The sequence below is a fragment of the Mastigoproctus giganteus genome, chromosome 6, assembly GCF_048544385.1.
Source record: "Mastigoproctus giganteus isolate SK-2022 chromosome 6, ASM4854438v1, whole genome shotgun sequence".
Taxonomy (NCBI): Eukaryota; Metazoa; Arthropoda; class Arachnida; order Uropygi; family Thelyphonidae; genus Mastigoproctus; species Mastigoproctus giganteus.
The window spans coordinates 120118109-120140536 of record NC_143580.1 but is presented as its reverse complement, the minus strand read 5'-3'; the positions used below and the strand labels follow the sequence as shown (position 1 = coordinate 120140536).

The 22428-nt window shown below is 42.0% G+C and overlaps 1 protein-coding gene across 1 annotated transcript in view; it reads left to right on the top strand.

Annotated features, from left to right (window-relative positions):
- Window positions 1-22428, top strand: part of LOC150084539 (trypsin-1-like) — a 101998-nt gene that overhangs the window by 10902 nt on the left and 68668 nt on the right. The window contains exon 2 of the mRNA XM_090376279.1: window positions 567-673. Within this exon, the coding sequence (XP_090232405.1) occupies window positions 567-673 (107 nt within the window). The remainder of the gene's footprint in view (window positions 1-566; window positions 674-22428) is intronic.

Genomic DNA, 22428 nt, shown 5'->3' with positions numbered 1-22428 from the left:
ATGAAATTTTTTTATATGGCGTGCATGGCAAGAAAATACCTAGCTCTTTGACATAACTTGGCCTCGGCAGTGCCCCATACACGCTCGGACTCCTTCCAGTCGCCGCTTCCGTAGCCAGGTGGGAAGGAGCAGCAGTGCGTAGCACACGCTTCTTGATTAGACCGGGGTTCGAGCCCGTCACCACCAAATACGGAAAGGTCAGGGAATGACCACCGCATATTCACGGAGCAATATGGCCTTAGTTGCTAATGCTCCTAAAAACCAAATAACAAACAAACCGGTCCTCCAGTCGCCAATTGGCAGACTAGAGACAGCGAGATTATACACTTGCTGATCTGGATGCCGCCGAGTGTTTAGAGCTGTACCCTCGAATGTACGGAAGATTTAATCTCGCCATGATGCCCATCATAACCTCAAAAGATATGTGTTTGAATCTCTTTGAATTTTCTTTATTTGAAGCTCTTTGATTTATTTTTTATTTGAAGTTCTGATTTATTTTTTATTTGAAGCTCTGATTTATTTTTTATTTGAAGCTCTTTGATTTTTTTTGATTTTTTTATTTGAAGCTGTTTGAATCTTCTGATTGAAGCAATAAATTGCATTGTGGGCTTTAGTGCTTTAAGGGGAGCTGTGGTCGCCACAATTGCCTGTGAGAACAGCACCAATGTAACAGGTATAGAGAGATAAATAGTAACATAAAAAGCTATAAGGAATATAAACAAAAGAATATGCATATCAGTAAAATATACCCCCATAGTGTATTATGCTGCCAAGCGGTGGACTAACACATTGTTGAAGTGAGTGGCAGTGGCGTCTGTGCGAAACCGTAGTATGCCCTGATTCTGTTTGGATAGTTTTTGTGGGATATCTAATAGTGCAAACGGTACTGAGTGTTATGAAATATTACTAAACATGTAAGACTTAGCCTTAATTGGTATGAGTCATTGATAAACCTAGATTTGCCACTAAATGTGTCGATCTCATATTGTGGATGCCCTTTACCAGGCGTTATCCCTTTACTGCACTGTAAAGGGATAACTCCTGGTAAACAGCATCCACAATATGAGATCGTTACCAATACTACGGTTTCGGTGTTTGTTTGCACTTCTATTCAAAGTGTATAGTGCAATTCCAAGCCAAATTCAAGATACAGTACTTTGGATTCATGAACTAAAGATCTAGCGGAAGGATCCCATTCAGTTTTAGCACCTTACTTTTTTCTTTTTACGATTCTTTACATACTGTGTTCTATCGACTAAGGTTTAAGAATTTTTAATGTTACACGTGTTTATAATAAACTTCTTTAAAATGACTTGAAAATAGGTTGCTAAATTACCGACCTATTTTTAATTCAGTAGCTATAATATTTGATTCTTTTCTAATACGAATATTTATTCCATATTTTAATTACACCGTTAAACATGTTTTTTTTTTCATTTGTAACATAATACAGTATATAAGAGTTGAAGAGCGTGTAGAGTGTGTTTAGTCCTCTTTTGTACGCAATTGAATAATGTATATCACGCACAAGTTGATCAGTGGATGTGATGTTAAGATGAACTTTTGTATTACAATTGCCAGGACTCTAGACAGAAATGTAGTGAAGAGTAATGCAGTTTATGTCATATTTTCGTGTATATTTAACCTTTCTTGTATATTTTAGACATTCTTTTATTCACATTTTATGGTAATCTCCTGGCATTTTCTGCCATGAAGGAATTTTTCACTTACCAATGTACACCTATATTTTAAATTTGGTAGGACAAATAAAGATTTATTTATTTATTTATTTAGTGTCAAACGGCACCAGGGGTTTCTCCCATCTCCGCATAGTATATATTGTGGGTGTGAAACAACACTATCAATGCCTGAGGTTTAAAGGTGTATGGATTTTGTATATGTGAAGTGTCGTGTACCGTTGTTCCTCTGGTCGTGTAAGGTAAGGTATATTGATGTCATGCGGCACCAGGGGTTTCCCCCATCTCCGCGTTGCTTTCATTGTGGGTGTACCAGTTTGCTGGGAATGCCAGAGATTTAAAAGTGTGTGGGTATTGTACATGTGTAATGTCATGTACCATTGTTCATCTGGTCATTTAGCTGCTGGGCCCCTGCTGGAGCCCAACGTTGCCCCACCTTCTCCCCGTGGAAGCAGACCAGAAACCCAGTAGACTTAGTTACTCTGGCAGGTCCTGCCACTTAGTTTCCTGAGATTTCGGCGGCTAGGACCTAAAAAAAAAAAAAATCATATGTATGTGTATATACACATGTATATACTCATTCCGGTTGTTTGCATACAACATACGTTGTATGCCCGTTACACAGCGTTGAGGGGTTTGATATTACGTAGATGGGTAGGCCGAGACTGAGCGAAGATTATTTTGAGTGTTGTTAAATTTAGTGTGTGGGGCGTTAGTGTTGTATATAGATAGAGTAGGAGGGGAGACAGAAGACTTGGGGGTAGAGATAGAAATATGGGAGCGATAGAGGAGGTGCCCCCAGTTGGTCAGTGAGGCATGCCCATGCCTCACCAGAGAGGAAAGGAGAGGGGGTTCGGCAAGGGGAGACAAGGTGTCTCCTCCCCGCCGTGGTAGGGTTCGAAAGGAATCGAGTCAGGTGCTCGATTCTGGTCCCCAACGAGGCTTGATGACAGTGAAGCTGCATGGTTCAGGTCCGTGTGGCCCTTTTGCAGATTCAGGGTTCAATCAGTCGCAGAGTTGTAGACCATGTCCTTTTATTCTTGTTGGAGGTATGGAATTTGTTGTGGGAACAGTAGCTTGTCCCATTTTATATTGTCGTTATGTTGCTTGTTCCATTCTTAGTTGCCTTTTGTTACTTCTTCCTACCGTTTTGGTCTGCGGGTCTTTCTGCAATTTTCACTCCATTTAGTTTCCAGTTGTGTTGTTATTTGCTTGTTGGGCTAGTGTGGCTCGGCGTCTGTTATACAGTTTCTGTGCAAATTCGGTGAATGCCATATATGGTTCTTTATCGTCCAGAATGAATTGCTCCTGGTCCTTGGGTGAATGTTGTAGTCTTGTCACCAGCTGGCAGGAGATGTCGTCATATTGGTGGCAGTCATACATTAGGTGCGACCAGGTATCTGGATCGCCACAAGTGCAGTTTGGATTTTCAATTATTCCCAGAGTTGTTAGTTTGGCATTTAAGGCACCATGTCATGTGAGTAGGTATGTCACAAACAGACTAGGTGGGTACCAGGTTGGTAATTTTTGTTGGAATCTATCTATATTTGGAAAGAATTTCTTTGTTATCCAACCTTTGATGGAGACATCCCATTGTGCCTGCCACACCTGCTGCAAGTGGGTCTGGAGTCTACTTTTTTCCCACAATGCTATTATTTCCTGGATCTCCGTTGAATTCAAGGTGTGTACAAGCATTGCCTTTAGCGAGCTCATGGAGGATACCTCTCCTCACCACCTCTAGGTCTAAGGGGAGGGTTCCTGCGATTACTTGCAGAGCGTGTGTGCTCACTGTGCTGCAGGCACGAGTAGCAGTGAGTAGCATGATTCTATGTATGGAATCAAGTATTCTTAGGTTTTAAGCTGTGCTGGCCTTTTTGTACCAGGCACCAGCTGCGTATGTCGCGATTGGTAAGATGGTTGCTTTATAATAAAACATCATCGTTCTCTGTTTCAATGACCAGTCTATTCGGGCAATTCTATTTATTAAGGCAGTGCAGTTTCTTATTTTTCTTCTTACCAATCGCGACATATACCATACTTCTTACCATACGCTCAAATACCTGGGCGTCATCTTGGATACCCGCTTATCCTTAAAACCGCACGTAAAAGAGCTCTGTGCTGAGCCTTTATTGGTCCAGTGCCAATTTTAATTTGTGGTGGTCTGTGGATGTTCAGTGTTCCCTTTCAGAGTATGGAGTTGGTCTTCATCTGTGAGATTTGTAGTAAATGGTGTGTAGCCCAGTCTTGGAGAATTTGCACAGCGCGGTTTGCCAGTATTTCCAGTTGTGCCCTGGAGTTAGCTTCTATTGTTAAGATGAGGTCATCCGCGAAGGCTTGTGAGCGGACCCCTTCCAGATCCTTGTTTAGAAACTGGTCCATCAGGAGGTTCCACATTGTTGGTCCAAGTACTGACCTCTGTGGGCACCTTCTATATATTTTCTTTCTATTTCTTTGTAGGGAGCTTTTATCTTGATTGCTCTGTCGGTGAGATAGCTTTTAAGCACATTGAAGAGGTTGCCAGGAACCCCTGCCTCCCGGAGCTGGCCCAGGACGCTCGGCCACCATAGGGTGTCGAACGCCCTGGCAAAATCAGTTGAGATAGCTAGCACGTATATTTTCTCAGATTCTTGTGCTTGGGCGATTAGGCTTTGGAGTGCATCAAATGTGGATCGACCTGGTTTGAATCCGCACTGGTTTGGTGAGGGTAGGTTTGCCTGTTGGTACTGGTGATTTATTCTGGATACAATAGCCGTTCAAAAAGTTTACTTAGTACTGTGAGTAGTGTGATTGGTCGGTAGGAAGATGGCCGTTCTGGTGATTTGTTTGGATTCTTAATTATTAGTTTAACGTTGGCCATTTTCCAATCTTGCAGGTATGCTCCCACTGTTATTCATAGGTTAAAGAGTTGGAGCAAGAGTTCCGGTTCTATTTCTACGACTTTTTTGATTATTTCCGGCTCCACGAGGTCCGGACTTGGGCATTTTTTCGCCTCTATACATGAAGCCGCCAGGATGAGCTCATCCGCAGTGAATTGCGGATCTGCATTATCTGTTCTGTACTTATCATTTTCCCTGCAGGTCTGCTCCTCCGTTTGTAGGTCTTTGTGGGGATGAAAGGTGACATCTAGTATATTGTTTATTGATGCCTCCCACGAACAGGTTTCTTCTCCTTGGGGCGTGACAGTGGTTGTAAGCACTTCATCTCTGGGGAGCTTTTTTTTTTTGTGACAACCTTGTACACAACACCCCAGGGGTCAGTGTTCCCTGAGTTTGCTACTAGTCTCTCCCAGGTTTCCTTTTTATTTTTTCTTATGAGGGCGGTATAAGCATTTCGCGCTTCTCTATACAGGTGTCTGAGTGCGTCCACCTCCTGCTCAGGCCACGTTCTTCTTGCCTTTTGGAAGTTTGTCCTTTTGGTCTGGACGTCCTTGTGAAGCTGTTGAAGTTCTGGGTTCTAACAAGGTACAGCACCAGGTTTGGGTCGTCTCCGTTTGATTGAGGTGTTTGCAGCCACTGTTATAATTTCGGTGATGGTTTTCTGGAGTTCATCAGGATTCCCAGCCGTTTTGATTTCTTGCATCTTTCTCTTTTTGTTGTCTGTGAGGGTTTTCTGGAACAGGTTCCAGTTTGCAGTTTGCAACGCATAGCGTTGGGGCATTCTTTCTGCTGGCGGTTGTCGATTTAGGTTCCTGTTGAGTTGGAATGTCAGGGCTCTATGGTCTGAAGTGGTCCAGGCATCCTGGATCATCCAGTCTGTGATGTTTCCTGCTATGTTTCGAGTGGCAAGAGAGACATCTATTGTAGCCTCCCAACGGAGGTTGCAAAAGGTTGGCAGCTGGTTTGGTTTATTGAAGACTACGATAGATGAACTCGTAATAAATTCCTCCAGTCTCTGGCCATTCCTTGTACCTTGCCTGTCGGGGGTATGGCTGTGCCAGGCTGGTGATCTACAATTTGCATCCATTCCGATGATAATTCTTTCCCCTATTAGTAAGTTGGGAGCATGTTGGAGGTATCTGGTGGCTGTGGTGATGTCTTCACCAGATCTGCAATATAGCGAGATTATATAGAGGGCACCTAGTGCGGTGATAATTTAAGCGCAGGCCGCCCAGTCCGTGCACAGGTGGGAGACTTTGGTTGCAGTGATGTTGGGATTTCTAATTAGGATTGCAGCCCACGGGGTGGTATCATCTGCTTGTATTAGTTTGTAGTTGAGGGGATACCCTCTGACTAGTTTGGAGTGGGTATATGGCTCTTCTAATATGATTACATCTGCATTAATTTCATCGGCCTTGAGCCTGACTTGGTCGGCTACGGCCCTTGCCCGTTGTGCATTCAGTTGGATGAATTTGATTTTTGTGGTATTATAGTGGTTATGGTGTGCTGCCATAATTGATTCTGGCTTGATTTAAACTCTTGTTTTTGACGTAAATAGGACATTTGTGGTCACGAACTGAGTGCGAAGCGTCCAACTTCTGACTCTTACGTTCCTCATCTTTCTTTGGGCAGTCCTTGTAGTCATGGCCTTTGTCGACGCAGTGACCACAGATTGGGGTGTTTTGGCTGCAAATGTGGGTAGTGTGGCCAAACTTGCAGCATCTGTAACATTTTGGAACTACTATATGTTCGTGGAATCTATGGCTGCTCCAGTTGATGAAGATGTGTCCCATGTCTCTTGCTAGGTCTTGTATACAATTTCAGTGATTCTCTTCTTTTCCTGTTTGGGGTTGTTATCAAGTTTAAGAGTGATGCCTGCTGTTTCGGTGGGAATACTCTTCTTCGACCGTTGATACAGTCCTCTTCTTATTACTTCTAGGTGTAGGGATATACATCCAACTAGCACCTGTAAAGCTGAGGCACTAACTGCACGCCCTAGTTACAGCAAGGAACATAGAACGCTGTATGGAGTCCAGTTTAATACTGAGACTCCATAGCAATGTCCACTATTGGGACAAATATGGCATTATAAATGAGGGCCAAAGCCCGGCGCTTAAGGCCCCAGCTGCACAGCTTATATGGATGATCATTGCCGAGTATTTTTTAATTTTATCTGACTTATATTTTAAATGAGGATGGAAATTAAGCTTCATATCTAAGACGATTCCTAAATACTTGATTTCTGGGTATAATCTTATGGAAGTGTTGTCAATTTTGATAATCGGTAGTCTTCGTAGTTGAAGTATTCCCTTGAGCAATATAGATTTTGTTTTCTCTCCCGAGATCTTTAGTCGGTGAATGGCCGCCCAATCCCTGAGTTAGTGCGCAATTTTCACGCTCATCTAGATCCGCACTTGAGTCACCATCCACTACCAAAACAAAATCGTCAGCAAACGGAAGGGGGCTGACTCAGCCCCAAGTCCATCCCAAGGAACTCGCCCAGGACGCTGGACCAAAAGAAAGGTCCCAGAACCGAGCCCTGGGGGGCAGCCTCGGGAGACCTGGCTAGTGACAGATTTGTACCTGGTACTAACATGGAGTGCGGTGTCTCAGGTACTCCTTGACACAGCTATAATGGTCGGGTGATGCTTTGGCTTGACAGAGTCTTCTGAGAATACTATCAAATGCCACAGCAAAGTCAACTATGATGGTAGCGCATATTTGGCTTGAGTGCTTGAAGCAGTAGATATTAATTTATGAAGAGTATCTTCAGTGCTGCAACCAGCTTTGAAACCATAGTGAAGTGGAAAACGAGGTGATCGAGACTAAAACTACCAGGAGGCTTTCTTGCGTCGTCTAATCATAGTGTAACTGTTTCTTAATAATCGGTAAGTGTCTCTTGCGGCTTCGACCTCCGAGGGTGGGAGATGAGCACGGGCTCTCTGAAAAGTTTTATGAGCTTGGTGGACTCTCTTCCTCCTGTCTTGTTGTTCAGCATTCCACCAAGGGACTACGTTTTTGAAGGGCCTTCTCTTAGGGATTGCCACAGCACAGGCCTCTTAGATGATCTTGGAGAGGGATACTGCACAGTCCTCAGAGGTGACATGATTCAGTTGTGAAGAATCTTCGTGAAGTCTTACGAGTTCGGCGTGAAAACGTGGCCAATGAGCTTTTTTTTTTTTGTGCAGAATCGCACTCCTTCCTTGGTACGGGGGTAAGCGATCCAAGAGCGGCCAAGAAAATAGGTGATCGCTCTATGGTCGGAAGTAGTCCATGCTTCATTAACCTTCCACTTTCTGAACTTCCCAGAAATAGTCGGCGTGGTCAGGGTGATGACGATGGTACTCCCTCAGAGGGTACTACTGTATGTGGGGAGATTTTCAGGCTGGTATAAGAGCTGGTATATGTATTTGTGTAGGGCGGCACCTGAAACGTTTTTTCATCTCCGCCTCTTTTCACTTTTTAGATACAGAATTCTGTAGGGCCAGAAATGAACTGGCTATTTGGCTACCCGGAATCAGCAGGTCGGAAACGCACCACCCCAGGAAGGTAGACTAGGGGCTACCAGCCAGTAGCTGCAGAAGAGAGGGACGCCAAGAGCCCAACAAAGTTTGAGCCAAAGACTCCAGCCAAAAATTGTAGGGAAAAAAAAGGGTATCTTAACAATTATACAAAAATTAAACTCTGTACACAAGATTAACCTCAACGTATAGAGGTAGACAAATCATACGGTACTTTTAGGTTTTCAAAGTAAACAAAGCAAGTAATCTCGTTAAATTTAAAAAAATAACATAAATATCAAAAATTAAAGGCCAGTACCATTTTACACAAGCATTTTAGCACAGAAGCAGGCAGAAACCTTTTAAACAGCTTAGTTTAAATGTGACATCCAGTAAGTCAGAAAGAATTGCAAGCCTTTTATTGAAGGCTGCCTTAGCAAAGTCCTGAAGGGCGCGGTGGCATTTGATACAAAATTAGGTTCCAGTCCTGATGAAAAAAAAAAAAAAAATCAAATTATGATTATTTTAGGTTACCCACAAATGATTACATTAACCCGTATTCGTATCTGTAAATTGCGTGTGTCTCTGGTCGATTTGCCTGTTTTGATGGACGAAAAACTCCCAGTTTCTGGGGAAAAAACCTTGCTATCTACGCCTGAGACCGACTAACTCAGCCACGGAGTGAAAAAAGCCCACTAAAGTCCCTCGCATCATCGACGGGATTCGAACCCCGGCCTTTTCCACCCGGTGGGGGGGGGGGGTGACGATACCAATGTGCTACACGCGCAGACAGTCCTGACGAAAAGTTGAGAATTGCATTCTGCAGAGTTACTCGAAATTCATTGTATGGGGGACAAGAGTACAACACGTACTGCCAATCTTCCACACCGCCGCAGTGACAGAGTTCCGTAAGAGACAAGCGAAATTTAAAGTTTCTGATTTAATGATCCATGTTCTGATAACAAATAAGAGGTAAACAAGTCAAGGTAAAGTCAACAATACCAGGTAAAGGAATCCTGTTCAGCAATTTCTCCCGAGTTACTAACTGCATCCTTAACAAGACTAAACCAGACTAAACCAGGAAAAAACTTGCGTTTTACACTACCCAGTGTTGTGCTATCCCACCTACTCTGCCACAAATTGATCAACTCTTTCAAATTCTTTGTCCTTCAGCTTTAACATCGACTTGAGTGGTAATAGAAATTCCAAGGATTTGAGTGGGGGACCTGACGTTTCAGGCGATAACATAAGCCTCTGAAAATTATACAGAGATCGAGCAGTAATGTCCCAGCTAAAACCTGTAGAACAAGTGTTAAAACCGTTCGACAAATCTTCAAAATGCAAAGTAACGTTGTACGCTGGATTGACATCAATTTTGATTGAAATTTTACAGTCCGCACCCTATGGAAACAAGTACCAGCAACATTATGTACTCCTAAAAATACTCAAATACCTAAGTTAACCTGAAAGCATCATAAATGAACTGCATATTGACAAAGAGCTTATGAGAAGTGGAATCTGGATATAATGTCTATTAATGGAATCCTGACAGGTATTATGTTTAATCTTGATTTTAAGCATTCATACTTCGGGTAATAGTTGAAACGAACGGTCGGTTTATAGTGATTCAGTGCAGCGGAACATAGCAATATTCTGTTTAAGGCAATACGGCACTTAGGCTCTGAACAAGGTCAAGCGGTGACAAAGTTAGGGATTAAACCTCCCCCCACTTCCACCTGCATATTTCATCGGCTAGTCATCGAACGATAGAAGTGCGCTATCTTGTTGTACTCAAGACTACCTGCCTCGAAATTACTGAAATTCCGGCTCCCGTTTGCATTTCAGAATGACAGATTTTAGCGCATCAGCCGTGCCGCATATGTCTGCCGAATGATGACTTCATAATTAAATGCGTTACTTGTCACAAAAACTGTTGCAATAAGCCTGATTGTACTTCTGTCGATATTAAGAGATTAAACAAAACTAGAAAACGCGTTTGAATGTGACGCTTGTAGGCAACAAACAGGAAAAAATAATGAAGAATTACCCAATGAAGTCATTTGTGAAGATTCTTGCGAAGAACAGATTAACGACCTGAACAAGCAACAAGAGTAATCCTCTCGCAGACTGACCTTGGAAATGGTATCTTGGGCCATCCTGAAGGATCAATTTTTGAAATCTTGGGATGCGATATTTGCCCGGAAAACTGCGAGCACTCTGAAGGGGGTTTCGCTAGACAAAGGAGCAATCATAGCCCGAATGAAAGGCCGGAAGAGAACCTTAAAGAATATGTCTCGCGTGCGGAATTAAAGGATATCCTTGCAGACTGCATCAGCCCCTTTTCGATGCAGGCTGTGGAATATGCTGAAAACCTCGCAAGCAATTTCATCCCTGTACACAAAATGCTACAGGAACTGCAGGAAGAGAATTTTCTTCTCAATGAACAAAACAGTAGTGGTCACTGGCTCGAACTCCGGTCTAATCAAGAAGCGTGTGCTACGCACTGCTGCTGCTCCTGGCTACGGAGGCGCCTATATATGTTATATGATAGTTATTACAATAATTCAATTATAAAAATTACATTTCATAATACAAATTATATATATATACTATATAATAATTTTATTCTTTATATAGAGGTACTAAGTAAACATCAATTATAGATCACCACAGAATTAAAAAGATACTGCACACCTTTTTATAATGAAATAAACATATAAATTAAAAAAAAAAAAGTTTAAGTAACAAACCGAAATTACGTGGCACCCCTGGAATGTTGTGGCACTCCGGTCGAAAACCGCTGCTCTAGACTCTGAATGACTAATCCCGTGATCACCAGGTAAAATCGGTATGAGTGTTATTTGGTTTTAGGAGCATTAGTAACTAAGCCCATATTGTTCCGGGATATGCGGTGGTCATTCCCTGACCTTTCCGCATCCTCCGTATTTGGTGGTGACGGGCTCGAACCCCGGTCTAATCAAGAAGCGTGTGCTACGCACTGCTGCTTCTTCCCACCTGGCTACGGAGGCGCCCGGTGTGTGTGTGTGTGTGTGTGTGTGTGTGTGTGTGTGTGTGTGTGTGTGTTAGTTAGGCGACAAAGGCTATGAGGCGTCACTAATTATTGTGTTTGTAATTTTCGAGTATTTTGTGATCGATTTGCCTGTTTGCTGGACGAAAAACTCGAATTACCTAGAGGAAAAAAACCATGCTACTTTTGCCTGAGCCCGACTGACTCAGCCACATTAAAAAAAAAAAAAGCCCATAAAAATTCCTCGGATCATTGACGAGATTCAGACCACTGCCGTTTATATCCGGTGTGGATTATATCCACTGTGGTACCAGGTAAAGGAATCCTGTTCAGCAATTTCTCCCGAGTTACTAACTGCATCTTTAAGAGAACCATTTAGATGTGTTTTATTTTAACTCACACAACGGATATAGGCTACAGGGATAACCCACTTTGTGTGTGTGTGTGTGTGTGTGTGTGTGTGTGTGTGTGTGTGTGTGTGTGTGTGTGTGTGTTATAAAAATCCCAAACACGAGAGGTATTAGAACCTCTAGTACCGTGCAGGGAATTGAGAGATGAAAGAAGATATTTGTTGACATTAAACTTGAACTTCTGTAGATTGTAATTTTCAAGAAATAAATATGAAAGAAAGTTGTTCCAGAAAACGGAAGTTGAATGAATAAATGAGAAAGAAGAAAAGTTGGTTCTGTGGTTTGAAGTTGGAGAGAAAAAGGATATTGGCTGGTTGCAACATGTGTTCTTACTGCTTTGGAAGAGAGAGTGGGGATTAAAGAAGCCAGTTCAGAAGAACAGTGCCCATGGAAGTATCTATGGAAAAAGCATGTAGCAGATACAGAACGTCTATAAGAAAGAGAGTGCAGAGACTCTGTTAGAGATGACTCATTAATTAGCCTAACTGCCGGCTTTTCAATGGAATCTAGAAGCCTGAGTGAGATGAAGGAACATATTCCATGGTAGGGCGGATTTGCGATTTGTACAGATTGGACAGCTATTTGGAAGAGAAAAGTAACCCCGAGAGCAAAAGGGAAAACCCAGTTTTTTAGATGCAGAAGAAGCAATATTTGTAATGTGCTTGTGGCAAGATAGATTAGAAGTCAGGATAATCCCCAATAGAGATGTATGATCTTGCCCCGAAATCAGATAGTAATGATACTAGTGTTCTCGTATAAACTAATATCCCAGAGTATGAAAAAAATTAGTTGGAGGAAAGTGAACAGGATATGAATGAATAAAAAAATATATATGACTTGTACAGTATTTGGCGCATCAGCAACTTAGACTATATTGCGCCGTATAGGGGCGCCTCCGTAGCCAGGTAGGAAGGAGCAACAGTGCGTAGCACACGCTTCTTGATTAGACCGGGGTTCGAGCCCGTCACCACCAAATACGGAGGATGCGGAAAGGTCAGGGAATGACCACCGCACATCCCCGGAGCAATATGGCTTCAGTTGCTAATGCTCCTAAAAACCAAATAACAACAACAACAACAACAACAGCGCCGTATATACAATATTATGTCTGTAAATTACGTATGTTCTCTGGTCGATCTGCTTATTTGCTAAACGAAAAACCCGAGTTTCCGGGTGGGGAAAAGCATCTTTCCCGACTAACTCAACCACTTTGTAAAGAAGACCCATAAAAATTCCTTGTGTCACTGACAATATTCGAACTCTGGTCTTTTCACCATCATATGAATGAAGAATATAAAGTTAGTGCTCAGGTTATCCTGGAGCGCAATTTCCCGATCGTGCTAGTAACGGCCCTGGACATATATATATATATATATATATATATATATATATATATATATATGTCCAGGGCATTTCCCGTCCATACTATACTGCTCGACAAAATTAACAGAAAATGTTTCTCATGAATGTTTTATTGTGAACAGTATCGCCGAAGGAGAATATTTGATATAATAAGCAGCCTGGCATGTAAATTCCGAGCATCCAATAGAAATCGATCTACCACATTACAGAATCGCACATTATGCAAATTATTTATGCCTATAAAAACATGGGTTGCGACTACATCACTTCATTCCCGTTTTTTTGCTCGCTCAGTGGGATAGCCACATCGTCATTTAAATGATTCTTTGAGATAGTAATAGTAATAGAGGCATGTGATGCAATAAAGCAAGCGTATGAACTTATGTAGCATCAGCCAAAAAAAAAAAAAATTCACACAACCATTCCCTCTAAATGTTTGTCCAGTTCCTGCTTGAATTTATTTAAGCTGTCAACTTCCGCAACGACAGATGGAAGTTTCTTCCAGAAATTAACCACTCGCTGGCTAAAGGCAAATTTCCGCACATCTATTCTACAACAGTCTTTCCTAAATTTGAATTTATGTCCCCTTAGGTTTGTAATCTGAGCAAGTGGAAGAATCCCATCGGAATTCAGCGTGCTCAACCCATTCACGGCCTTATACACCTCAATCAGATCACCTCGCAGGTGCCTAGCCTCCAGCCGCTGCAATTTGCAGGACTTGGCCTCTCTTCGTAAGAGGATCCCTTCATTCCCCTCACCAATCTTGTTGCCCTTATCTGTACACGCTCAAGCAAATTTACCTGTACGCAGTACTCAAGGCGTGGCCTGCCTATTGGGACAAATGGACAATCACCTCCTTTTCCCTGCTAGCAAAATTCCTATATATCTTTGACAAAACCCCATGACCTGCTCTTGCAGCCTGTCTGCATTGCCCAGAAAACTTCATATCTGACTGAACAATTACTCCCAGGTCTTTTTCATTTTGTACAACCTTAAGTGTAGTACCACACAGTTGGTATGTTCCTCTGGGGTTACTTCTACCCATATGCAGTACTTTGCATTTGTCAATGTTAAACTTCAATTGCCACTCTCAGCCCATCTGCCCAAATTTTATAGATCCTATTGCAGTAGCACACTGCCATTACTGTCGTTAACAACCCTGCCAACCTTTGTATCATCTGAAAACTTCGACACTAAGCCTGATATACCTTCATCAATATCATTGATAAATATACAAAACAACAGTGGGCCCCAACACCGAACCTTGTGGAACTCCACTAATCACATTAGTCCACGAAGAGCAGCGTCCATTGATTATCACCTCCTGTTTTCTCCCACTCAACCACCCTTTTATCCATTGTAGTAACTTACCCTTAATACCATTCTGCTCCAATTTGTACAGTAGTCTTCCATGCGCAACAGTGTCAAAAGCTTTCCTGAAATCCAAGTATATGATATCAAAATTATTTTTTGCATCCAGTTCCTTTGTAACCACATCATAGTATCCAATCAAATTTTTAAGACAAGACTTTCCCTTAACAAATCCATGCTGTTTCTGAATGGCGGGCCGTTGGATGATTTTAAGCAGGGCAGTCGCAGGAAGAGGTAGCATGTTGGCTTAATAATTATTATTATTTAATAGGGTTTTAAGGACATCGACGACTAAAAATAAAATTTAGACTAAGATGCATTTAGAGCTAAAGCCTGAAGCTGCGAGTAAATTTAGACTATGTATATATTAACTGCAATAGCATCATTAATACACAGCCATTTTTCAATAAACAGAATATTTATAAGGCGGCATAGTTTTAAGTTATATCTCATATTGTGAATACTTTCACAACGAGTTTTGAAGTATTGCAATATCATGCAATACTTCAAATTACTACTTCAAGTGGCCCCGGGTGCCAAGCGATTGTAACTGAGCGATTTCTCTGTGCTTTCACTGCGATTTTCAAAAGGTGAATTCTGGTTCTCTTTTACGTTCTTATCCTTAATAAATCCTTTTATTTAATAGCAGCTCTTTTTTCAAAAGTACTGATCGAGAGCAAGAAAGGAAAGTAACCTTTCTTTTTTCATATTTGATAGACTAACCCCTACTAACTTGGCTTGGTCACACCAGGCACTGCTCCTGCCGGGGCCGGTAACCTTGGCAAAAAAGTTCATCTGCCAGGGGCTAAGAGGAGCCAACATGGAAAAAAATATGTTTCCAACTATAGAGTCGACAAGCTGTCGGCCAGATACCGAACATAAACATGATTCGTCACAAGCAAAGAGGTTGAAAACCAATCCCTCGGTGACAGACTTACCAGCATTTTTAATAATGCACTCACTATCAGAACAGCCTCTCAGTAAGCTATCCCCTTTTCTAATCCAAAAACATCTGGAAAGTATTGCAGGGTCTCCCAAGACGGTTAAGAGACTGCAATCAGGGGACTTACTTATTGAAACTCTAAACCACAGGCATTCTGTAAAACTACTAAAAATTAGAAATTTTGCTGGTATTCCAGTTAACGTAACTCCACATGCAACCCTAAATACATCAAAGGGTGTAATATCTAGTTGGGACCTGATGAATGTGACGGAGGAAGAAATTAAAGAAGAGCTTAGGGAACAAAATGTAATCGTTGTAAAAAGAATTATGGTCAAAAGAGACAATATACTCATACCTACCAGAAATCTAATTCTCACCTTTAACAGTCCAAATCTGTCCTCATCAGTAAAAGCAGGATATCTTCTTTGCCGCAGTCGTCCTTTCATACCCAATCCGTTGAGATGTTATAAATGCCAAAAGTATGGCCACTCTCAAACGACATGCAGAAGCAACCCAGTTTGTCCCAACTGTGGATCCTTTGATTACATTCAAAGTGATTGTTCGGTGAAAGAAATGATCTGTCCCAACTGCAAAGACAACCATCCGGCCTACTCTAAGACATGTGAGAGATGGAAAACAGAGAAACAAATTGTGAAATATAAAGTTGAAAATAAAGTTAGTTATCAGGAAGCAAGAAAATTAATTGCACCCAGTTTACATAACCGTACCTATGCCAGTATCGCAAAAAAATGTCAGACAATAGCCACGCAAACTGATGTTACCATTCCACATAACATATCAATCTCCGACTGGGCTCGAGCTGTCCTCTCTCAGCAAGAGGCCAATACCCTGAAGCACTCAGACCAAGCGAGTAATACGCCTCTTAAGATTCCAGTAAAATCCCCTCCTCCACCAGTGATTGCTACTACTTCAAAAAAGATTATTCAGGACACATCGATGCATTCAGAGTATTCATCCAAACAGGAAGATCCGATTATGGAAATATTTGTAGAAGAAGAAGATATGGATACAGGTCGCCCTACATTTCCAAAAAGAGACAAACCAAAGCCAGAACGCCATAAGACAGCCACGTCAGGTACAGCTTCTTCTTATAAATTAAAGTAATGGCTAACACCTTGCAATGGAATTTCAGAGGCTTTCGTGGCAACATTGACGACATTCATTACTTAATTAACCGCGACTCTCCAGTTGGTTTCTGCCTGCAAGAAACCTGTTTAACTCCTCAAATTTCCATTTCCATAAAAAACTACTCAGTCTGTCGATTAGATCGGAATACATCCAATTCTGCTCGTGGTGGTGTAGCTATTTTAATTAACACAAGGATTCCAGCTAGGCAAATCACTCTCCAAACCCAAATCGAAGCTGTCGCTGTGCGTCTGATTACTCAGACTGCTTTAACTCTAGTCTCAGTTTATCTCCCACCAAATCATACTTACTCTTATAATAATCTTAAGGAACTTTTATTACAGCTACCCTCCCCTATCTGCCTGCTAGGGGATTTCAATGGCCACCACCCTTTATGGGGATCATCTAAATTAGACAGACGCGGCCGACTGATCGAAACTTTACTGGAAAAACAAAACCTCACTCTTCTTAACAGTTGTTCGCACACCCATATACAGTTACCTAATGGAGAGACTTCTGCCATTGACCTATCGATTTGCTCCCCGATACTGTTTTCAGTCATGCAATTGTCCGCTCTGGATAATCCGATGGGCAGCGATCATTTTCCAATTGTTTGTAATCTGATGACTACACAACCACCATTAGACGAACCCTGCAGGAAATGGAAATTCTCTAAAGCTAATTGGGACAAATTTCAGTCAGCAATCACACTGGACAAAAAAATTATACAACTACATCCCATAGATGAAGTTACCGATTATATCACTTCCTGTCTTTTATTTGCAGCTAAAAGTTCAATTCCAATATCAAATTCCAAGACTCGACGCCATTTCAACTGTTGTTGGAATGAGGAATGCACAAAAGCGAAGAAAGAACAAAATAAAAATTGGAATTTATTTCGAACAACTCCAACTACAGTTAATCTTATTAACTACAAGAAACTAAAGGCAAAAGCTCGTCTCATTCAAAGACAAGCCAAGAAAGGTTCTTGGACTCGGTTTGCATCGACTATCAATAGAAACACGAACCCACGATTAATATGGAAGAAAATTAGGCAGCTTTCCGGGAAGTTTCCAACTGTTTCTTCCCCAATTCTCTCCTGCAATGGTCTAGACGTCTCTGCTCCTCTGGATATAGCAAATTGCCTTAGGCAAAACTTTTGCTCACGTCTCAGCTGCTTCCACCTACACTCTGGAATTTCAGAAAACTAAGACCACCACAGAACAGAGACACATCAACTTTCGAACTTCACTGCTACTTCCATATAACCAGCCGCTCCAATACTGTGAACTTATGCAAGCCATCAGAACAACACGCAACAGTGCCGCTGGGCCAGATGGAATATATTATGTTATGTTACAGCACCTTGATGAGAAAAGCTTACAAATGCTGCTAGCCTTCTTTAACCGAATCTTCCTGGGAAATGTTTATCCCACTTCTTGGCACCATGCTACAGTTCTGACCTTTTTGAAACCTGGAAAAGACCCCTCCAATCCTAATAGTTACAGACCAACATCTCTGTCCAGTTGCCTCGGTAAAATTCTTGAAAAAATGATCCACAGTCGACTCACTTGGATCATTGAAAGCGAACACCTACTAAGTAATAGTCAGAATAGCTTTCGCCAAAACAGGCCCTCCTTTGATCTGATGATCAAGACTGAATCCGAAATTCGCAATGCCTTTGTTAAAAACGAACACCTAGTTATGGTCTCCATAGATATAGAGAAAGCATTCGATATTACCTGGCGTTATGGAATTCTCCGTGACCTCAGTAATCATGGTCTCCGTGGCAACCTGCCTATATTTATTAGGAACTTTCTCAAGAGCAGATCTTTCCAGTTGCGATATCAAAATTCCCTTTCTACTACATTCTTGCAAGAAGAAGGAGTACCACAAGGGTCAGTTTTGAGTGCAAACCTGTTTGCTCTCAGAATTGATTCTATCACAAAATAACTCCCAAATACTGTAGAGGCGTACCTTTACGCTGATGATCTCTCTCTTTCTTGCCATTCACAGAATATGAGATCTATTGAAAAGCAATTGCAGATGTCTCTCAATAAAGTACAAAAGTGGGCTGAGCTCAATGGATATCGTCTTTCCCAACAGAAAACAGTTGCGATCCACTTTTGAAATCAACGCAAACTGCATACGGATCCTGAACTTCGGATATCAAATACCACCATTCCGATTGCCAGCAATATCAGATTCTTGGGACTAATCCTGGACAGTAAGCTGAACTTCTTTGAGCATGTTAAATTATTACGTACTACCTGTCTCAGAAAGATCAACATGCTAAGAGCTTTATCTGCCCATTCTTGGGGAGCAGACCGTACAACTTTGCTGCTCTTATATAGAGCATTGATCAGATCCCGTTTAGATTATGGTGCTCCAGTTTATGATTCTGCCCGAAGGAGTGTACTACACTGGCTGGATCCTATTCAACATAATACACTGCGGATTGCAATTGGTGCGTATAGAACATCTCCAACTCATAGTCTATATATTGAAGCTCATGAGCCCCCTCTGCATCTCCGCAGAAAAATGCCGTTACTTAAATATGCAGCCAAAATACAGACTTGCTCTTTGCATCCTATTCAGCCATACCTTTTTAATCAACCACTAGTTAATCTCTATAGAAATAAACCAAGTAAAATCCGACCAGCTGGCCTACGGCTCCTTGAAATATCACAGAACTGGAATATTCCTCTCCACAATAGGCAACAGATAAAGAATTACTCTCATCCTCCATGGACCCCCTTTCCTCAACTGACTTGTGACACTTATTTTCTACAATGGGGAAAGAATCGCCTACCGACACTGAGTTGTTGCACATTCAGTGTCGGTAGGCGGTTGTCGGTGGGGAAAGAATCGCCTACCGACACTGAATGTGCAACAACTCCATGCTAGCCATCTTCAAAGCTGTGCTGACTTCTTGCCGGTATATACGGATGGTTCCAAATCTCTTTCAACTGTTGGAGCAGCAGCAGTGTTTCCCTCGGCTATCATATCAGCTTCTCTTCCACCTGAGTATAGCAACCGTGAACAACTAGTGACGTTTTGCTGGATTCCGGCACATTCAGGCATAAAAGGAAATGAACTAGCTGATATATCTGCTAAAAATCCATCAACCTTAGACTTAACCTCTATCTTCATTCCAGCATCTGATTATAATATCATAATTCAAACAGCATACTACGCACAGTGCACAGAGCTATGTCATAAAGAAACAGGATCCATATGGCACTCATGCACTCAGACAGTTCGGCGAGAAGAAGTGGTACTCGCACGGATAAGAATAGGGCATACCCATCTGACTCGCCTCCATTTACTCACCGGCAATGATCCTCCTCGGTGTTCACACTGCTCTGAACATCTAACAGTCAAACATATTTTGATTGACTGTCCACTCTATCAACCACATCGTACTTCAACACTTCAAAATCTGGCTAATCTTCAAGAACCGTTGACACTACATCATATCATAGGAGAGGAGACAAATATTAAGGAACTTTTTTGCTTTCTGAAACAAATTAGAGTGTATAATCTTTTATGAATAGCTTTCAGAACTGAAATGAATTTGAATTGCTGCGTTCTTAATTATTTTCTGATATAACTACGAATAGGCGCACTATAGCCATAGCAGCTAATGCGCCAATAAACAACCATACCACACACACACACACACTACTTCAAGTATTCCAAGTGGTGCAATATCATGGCAACTCATTGTGAAGGTATTCAGAATATGAGATATAACTTAAAATGATGCCGCCTTATAAATATTCTGTTTATTCAGAAATGGCTGGGTATTAATGATGCTATTGCACTTAATATATACATAGTCTAAATTTGCTCGCAGCTTGAGGCTTTAGCCCTAAATGCATCTTAGTCTAAATACATCATACACCATCAGGTATCTCTCATATTGTGGAGTTATACTTCATAACTGTTTTGCCATCGTTGTATCACTCGGGTACCTACCTACCCACCGAAGAAGGGCCAGATCGCCCTGAAATGGCACCAGGAGGAGCCTGATGGTGTCCGGAATTTCCAAGAATAGGTAACAACAGCCTTCTCCACTGGGGAAGCGTTGCCTATTCGGGGAGTTTTTGAGTGGTGTGAGTTGAAGGATGTTACTGTCCCTTTCATTCTTCTACACCGTTTGTTTTCCACTCCTACTATTACTTTCCCTCTACCTTTTTGCTTTTCAAAGTCTAATAGTGACAAGTGGATAGTCGAGTTATTATCCCACACAAATACAAAATAGCCCTGAAACGGCATCACTTGGGTACCTACCCATCCACCGAAGAATGCCAAAAAGCCCTGAAACGGCACCAGGGGAAGCCTGATGATGTCCGGGGTTTCCAAGAATAGGTAACAACAATCTTCCCCGCTGGGAAGCGTTGCCTATTCGAGTAGTTTTTGAGTTGTGTGAGTTGAAGGGAGTTACTGTCCCTTTCATTTTTTTACAGTTTCTTTTCCTCTTCCACTCCTAGTATTACTTTCCCTGTACCTTTTTGCTTTTCTAAGTCTAATAGAGACAAGTGGATAGTCGAGTTATTATCCCACACATATACAAAATAGCCCTGAAACAGTGCCGTCTGGGTGGTGGTACCTATCTGAGAATAAGTAACATTAGTCTTCTCCTTAGGTGAAGCGTTACTTATTCGAAGTAGTGCCATATCATGGCAACTCGTTGTGAAGGTATTCACAATATGAGATATAACTTAAAACGATGCCGCCTTATAAATATTCTGTTTATTCAAAAATGGCTGTGTATTAATGATGCTATTGCACTTAATATATACATAGTCTAAAAATAAAATTAAAAAAAAAAATAATAATAAATTCTTGTTTATACTCCGACACGACCACCAGGTCAGTGGAGTTTACAGTAAATCATCGATACAAATGTTAATCGTATTTAGCAGTCCCGGGCTCGAACCCTGGCCCACTCAAAGTGCGCGTGTTACTGCACTCACGCGCATGACCACTCGGCTAACCTGCGGGGATTGTGCAGTCAGACATGAAATTCTGTGAGCAGTGTAGACATGCTGTCCTGGCAGCATGTCTGTACTGCTCACAGAATTTCATGTCTGACTGCACAAAACCCCCAGGTTGTTTTTATATTGCTCCGTGTATCCTGTCTGTAAATTGCTTGTGTTCTGTGGTCGATTTTCTGTTTGCTGGACGGAAACCCCGAGTTTCCGGAATAAAAAAACCATACTTCCCTTGCCTGAGACTGACTAACTCAGCCATGTTGTGAAAAGGCCAATAAAAATTCCTCCCGTCATCGACGGGACTCGAAATGAGGTCTTTTCCATCCAGTGTGTTGGCTTAATATATCACGCAGTGTCGTCTCGATGCTATGGAAGCAGTTCAGGGGACATGAACCGTTACAAGAAAGGGTGGCCAAGGTCGCCCGAGAGCTACGTCAACACCGCTATCTGGCGCTAACAGCAAAACGGAACCAACCCTACAATGTCCTGTCATCAACTGTCTCTTGAGGTTACTGCGGCCACGAGTGAAAACATTTCCAACTGGACTGTGTTAAAAAGGATCAATTCAAATGGACTCTAAGCAAGGAAGCCAGTGGTTTGTATCCCATTAACCCCAAACCACCGCATACCTTGTCGAAATAAGATGCCATTAACATGTGACTTGAAGCCCTGACAAATGAGGTACAGTTCTGTTCTCTGATGAGTCCCACTTCAGCTTACATGCGGATTCTAGGTGTTATCATGTGGGGCGGAATAATTACCAACGGCCACATTCATCTTCATGTTTTTGATAGGGGTACCGTAACTGCGCAGAGGTACCGAGAACAGATCCTGGAACCCTCTGTGTGGGAAGCCCTTGGACGTTGCATTGCACACCGACAGCCAACTTCTTGGTCACTTGGTGAGCTAAGGTCTATGCTTGTGGAAGAATGGGATTCTTTGCCATCGCGAATGGTTCACTGCGGTCAGGCCTGTTTAGCTGTTGGAGGGGGATCGCCGTACTGATGCCATGTGACCATATTTTCTAGCATCTTGTATCGACTTCTGTAATGTGACCTTTTTGGTAATTCCTGTACAACCCCTTTAAAATAAATA